Raw genomic sequence first — 5690 nt, forward strand, 5'->3', positions numbered from 1 at the left:
ACAGCTATACAATGTGTTTGTGTTTTAAGCTAAATGTTATTATAAAAGAGCCAAAAATTTTTAAAAATTAAAAAGTTTATAAAGTTACAGTAAGCTAAGGTTAACTTATTGAAGAAAGAAAAACATTTTTATACATTTAGTGTAGCCTAAGTGTACAATGCTTATAAAGTCTAGAGTAGTGTACAGTAATGTCCTAGGCCTTCACATTCACTCACTACTCATTCACTAACGCACCCGGAGCAACTTTTAGTCCTGCAAGCTCCATTCATGGTAACTGTTCTATACAAGTATACTATTTTTTTTCTTTTGTACTATATTTTTACTTTTCCAGATTATGTTTAGATACACAAATGCCTACAGTATTCAGTACAGTAACAAGCTGTACAAATTTGTAGCCTAAGAGCAGTAGGCTATACTATATAGCCTAGGTGTGTAGTAGGCTATACCATCCAGGTTTGTGGAAGTGTACTCTATAGTGTTCACACAATGACGAAATAGCCTAACGACACATTTCTCAGAATGAATCCATGTCATTAAGTGATGCATGACTGTATATACTAAATATGTATCAAGGGCCCTAAAAAGTCATGCAGTAAAAGATCTCATTAAATTTGTTAACCCCTGCATACTATTATATAAACACCTTCCTCAGAGTGTTTCCTAAGGAACTTGCGTTAGGTTAATAGTTCTCAAACTATGGTAATGGAACCAGCAGCATCAGCATTACCTTGGAACTGATTAGAAATGGGTTTTCTTGATTCTACCCCATACCTATGGAATCAGAAAATCTGGCGGTGAGGCCCAGCAATTTGTGATAATAAGTCCTCTCAAGGATTCTGATGCTGCTAAAAGGTGAGAAGCACTGCTAGAAAATTTCACTGTTACTCAACTCAACAGCATCTTTTTGATTCCTTCATAGCACTTAACCACAATTTGTATTTTTAAAAATTTCTTCTAATGATATTCTATGACTTTATGATTCATTTTATAGTTCGTTCCCCTTATGAGGTACAGAAGGAAGGAAATACTTATCGAAGGCCTATCATGGTTTTTACCCTAGTGTAGGTGCCATCTACCTGGTGTCAATTTGAATATTTTAAAGAATCCTAAATAATGAGTCCATATCTTCTATAACATGAAATACATATTTCAATAATGAGGTAAAACTTAAATTCATTGCTATTATTCTTATTTTTGAAAGAGTACTTACTGGCTTTATTTACTTAAAAATTTTTTTTGAAAAGTATAGACTTGTTTTAGCATCTTTAAAGATCTGTAATGTGCCTTCTCTCATGTCAAAATTCTATACGATTAGGTCTAATCTCTTTGCATTAGCAGAGATTAAATTCTGGTGGCATTATATTTATCTCTCCAAACAAGCAAGGAGCTTTTAAAAAAAATGTAATCAAAGTAGAGCTTAAAACATATTTGTATATAAAAATAAAAAAATCCACAATAAGTGTACATATAACTGTTGCCTTATTTATAATATTTTACTGGATTTCATAAATATATTTTGAATGTTTATATAAAATGCCTCTGTAAATCATACAGAAGAATTTTCTTTTTCTGAAGGACAGAGAAATGTGTCTGAAGGACAGTTAAAGTGTTCCAGTGTATTTAACTTAAATGCATTTAGTACAAAATTACTATTTGTGTTTCCTTGGAAGGAATTATGGCCAAATTTAATTTTTCAATGTCGTTTCACCACCTCTTCTTTTCGTACAAGTAATGATTCTCTGGGTTTATATTATTAGGTCAATTGGAGTTTTATTTATTTTTAGTTACAGGGACAAAGATTGATAGTCTAGAGACTGGATTTTGATTTGGCTGCTGCTGTCCAACAGCAGAATGCCTTGGGGTATCTACTTACAGTAATGAGTATAAGTAGTGCTATCATAATTACTATATTTAAAGACCCATGGTTGGCAGGAGTGTGCTAAAGTCTGAATATAACATAGTTAATCATATCACTGTCCCTGCCCAGGGCAACTGCAACTGAAAGGACATACTCACATGATGAGGAAGATAGCAGATGCAGTGATTTACTTCATTGCTCAATCACAGAAAGAAGTTTAAGATGTTGGCTCTGTTTTCTAAAGAGCATCTAGCAGTTTTCATCTTGTATATTAACTACCCACATGGGTTTTTTATTACATTTTTAAAGTTATTACTATATCTCTTTTTAGTTTTTCTCACAGGAGAAAAAGCCAATTCTGTATTAAAACGTTACCCGAGAGCTAATGGAATGCTTGAAGAAATGAAACAGGGCAACATTGAGCGTGAGTGCAAAGAAGAAGTCTGCACGTTTGAAGAAGCAAGAGAAGCTTTTGAGAATAATGAAAAAACTGTAAGTATCTTGGCAATTTAAAATATATTTTATTATAGATTTGCCTACCTTTTTGATATATATTTTAAATCTTCATTCCTGACTTATGTACATTGCTATCAATTAAAAATTACCTTTGTGAAGAACTCTGAAAGTGGCATCTAACTAATAATATTCTGTGTGTAGGAAAGCTAGGTTCACTTCCCTGTGCGTTGGTCTGTCTTGGAGGGCCTCAGTTCTATAGGACTTTGCTGAGCTAGGATTTATTGTCTAGGCAAAGGGGAAGGATTTGGTTCATACGGGGCATTGTTTTGGAAAGTTATAGATGAAATTATCCCTTCGCCTGATCAGAGAGAAAGTGTGGAAGCAGCTAATGGATGCTAACATTGTTTTAAGACGGTTTGTTTCTCACGTATCTGGACTTCCCTTCCTGCTCAGTGAAAATATTCCTCTTCACCTCTCTTTACTCTAGACCACATGCTATTCAAGGAGAGCAGGGATGGGAAAGTACAAGGCAGGGGTATAAATTTTATAGAACTTCTCCACGGCTGGGAATTACATTACCAGAGGTAGCCACAGTATAAAGATCTAGTCCTGGGCACTGCGAAAATAACACTAGATGCTAAACAAGTGATGTGCTAGAGGGACATCAAATATACTTCAGTAGCAGTGAATGCTGAAAAGTTTTAAAGAAAGGGGATTCGATCTTTTGTTAGGTAGAGAAGGGCCCAAGGGTAAGAGGAAGCAGCTCAAAGAAAGACACTCAGAGGCATGATTGCTAGATTCTAGTGTGCAGAGCAAAAGCAAAATCAGTTTCTAAATTGATAAGCTGTGAGCCTCATTATTTCAAATCTTAGCTAAATCACATGGTTCAAAACAGAAAAGAATACATCATAACCCCATCAAGCAATCACAAAGCACTGTTGGCTTTTTAATTTCTTTCTGACTTTTTTCTTCTGCATCTACTTAGTCCTTGTTGGTTTTATTTTATAGATTTTACTTGTTTTATACAATTAATACATGTACATTGTTGAGAAATTGAAAAATGTAGTAACACATGAATAAAATCACTTGAATTTTTAGCACCACAAGTTTTATAATTTTCATATATATCATTCTGGCCGATTTTTATAATATTACATAGATACTTTGCAAATAAGGAAAATAGGACTGTGGTAAAAATAGTGTTTTGTAGCATGCAGTTATTAACAAAAACTATCTAAGTACTTAAAACATAAGCAAAACTTGGTTTTTGTTACTGTGTTTTATCAAAGACTATAAATTTTAGATGTTCTATGGTTTTCACAAAACTAATAATTTTCACCCTACTTTATCATTCTCCTTTAAACTAATCAACACATAAATGCACATATAAGAATAACATCTATTGGATGCTGGGCAGTGGGGAGGGGGGAGAGGGAGGAGGGAACGGGTATTTGCATACACAAAGAGTGCAATGCGTACCACCCGAAGGATAGACATATTTGAAACTCGGACTTAGGGGGGAAGGGGGGGGCAAGGGCAACATACGTAACCTAAACATCTGTACCCCCATAATATGCTGAAATAAAAAAAAAAGAATGGTAAGTACTTATTTGAAATTTATTGTTCTAAAAGTACTTTATATTGGTGAATAATATACTTTTTTAAAAAAATCACTTTACTGAGGTATGGTTGACATATAAAAAGCTATACATATTTATTGTATACATCTTGATGAGTTTTGGGATAGGTATATACCTATGAAACTATCACCACCATCAAGGCCATAAACATATCCATCACCTCCCAAAGTTTCTTCTTGCCCCCTTTATCATTATTGTTGTTGATATTTTGTGCGTCTGTGTGGGTGGTAAGAACACTTAACATACGATCCATCCTCTTTGCAAAATTTAAGTATACAATACAGTATTGTTAGCTCTAGGCACTCTGCTGTAGAGAAGATCTCCAAAGCTTATTTATCTTGCATAACCGAAAGTTTATATCCTTTGACTGCCACCTCCCCATTTCCCTCTCCCACAAGCCACTGGCAACCACCACTTTCCTCTCTGCTTCTATTAGTTCACCTTTTTTTAGATTCCACATACAAATGAGGTCATGCATTACTTCTTCTGTGACTGGCTTACTTAACTTTACATGATGTCCTCCTTTATCCATGTTGTTGCAAATGGTAGACTTTCCTTCATTTTTAAGGCTGAAGGATATTCCATTGTATGGATATGCCTCATTTTCTTTATATATTCATCTGTCAATGGACATTTGGTTACTTTTAGTTAGAAATAATATTTAGAAACCAAGATCTGGGAACCAGAGTGTGCTTATTGCTACCACGGTGTCATTACTTCTGGGCCTTTCAGCAACAGGGCTAGGAAAAATAGAACTCTCATACATACACATGTGCATGTCTATATGTACATATACATGTATGTGAAATAACAAATTCATTCTGCTGATCTCCAATTTCAATCCAACCCCTCAGGACTTTTCCAACCATCCTATATTTGTAGATGAGATGTAGATGTTCTTCCACAATGAGAACCCTGGCTCCCAATAGCATCACCATATTAACTCATTTGCTTGATCCTATAATACACGCACGATGGTTTCACAATTTTAATATCCATACCATAATGGGGAGGGGGAAAACTTTTCATTCATTCATGCATTTATCGATCCCATCCCTCCATTTATCCATCCATCCATCCATCCAGGAAATCCCTCCATATGTATTCACAGTGATTATCCTTTTTAAAATAGTTACATAGTACTTCCTTGTAAGGATGTGCCACAGTTTAGTCATCCAGTCTGCCTTTGAGCATTAAGTAGTTTTGAGTATTTTTATTTTTTCAATGAAAGATAATGCTGCAGTAAATAACTTTGTGCATATTTATTTTTGCATTATTGGAAGTATATCTTCAGAGTGAATTTGAAGAAGTGGAATTACTGGTCACAGGGTTAATACATATGTAATTTTGTTAGATATTGCCATAGTACCCTCCATAAGGGTTATACTGTTTTGCATTTCCACCAGATATATGCAAAAGCTCATTTTCTCACATTCTCACCAGCAGAAAGTTTTGACCTATTTGTCTATCTGTGGGGCAAAACGTGATATCTTGTGTTGTTTCAATTTGTATTTTTCTTATAAGTGAAATTACACATTTACAGGCCATTTTTATATCTATTTTGTGAATTGTCTTTGTCTTTTGCCCATTTTTCTATCAGATAAATAGTCTTTTTTCCTCTCAATTTTTAAAGGGTATATTAGAGATACTAGCCTTTATTGGTGATATATTAATATATTTCAAATATTTGCTCACGGTTGTCATTTAGATTTTGACTTTGTTTACGGTTTTTTCCA

The 5690-nt window shown here is 34.3% G+C and overlaps 1 protein-coding gene across 1 annotated transcript in view; it reads left to right on the forward strand.

Moving 5' to 3' along the window:
• PRRG1 (proline rich Gla (G-carboxyglutamic acid) 1) overlaps positions 1–5690 on the forward strand; it is a 104279-nt gene that overhangs the window by 67371 nt on the left and 31218 nt on the right. Inside the window, exon 3 of the mRNA XM_012642088.1 lies at positions 2190–2350. Within this exon, the coding sequence (XP_012497542.1) occupies positions 2190–2350 (161 nt within the window). The remainder of the gene's footprint in view (positions 1–2189; positions 2351–5690) is intronic.

This window comes from Propithecus coquereli, unplaced genomic scaffold (genome assembly GCF_000956105.1).
Source record: "Propithecus coquereli isolate 6110/MARCELLA unplaced genomic scaffold, Pcoq_1.0 Scaffold173, whole genome shotgun sequence".
Classification (NCBI taxonomy): Eukaryota; Metazoa; Chordata; class Mammalia; order Primates; family Indriidae; genus Propithecus; species Propithecus coquereli.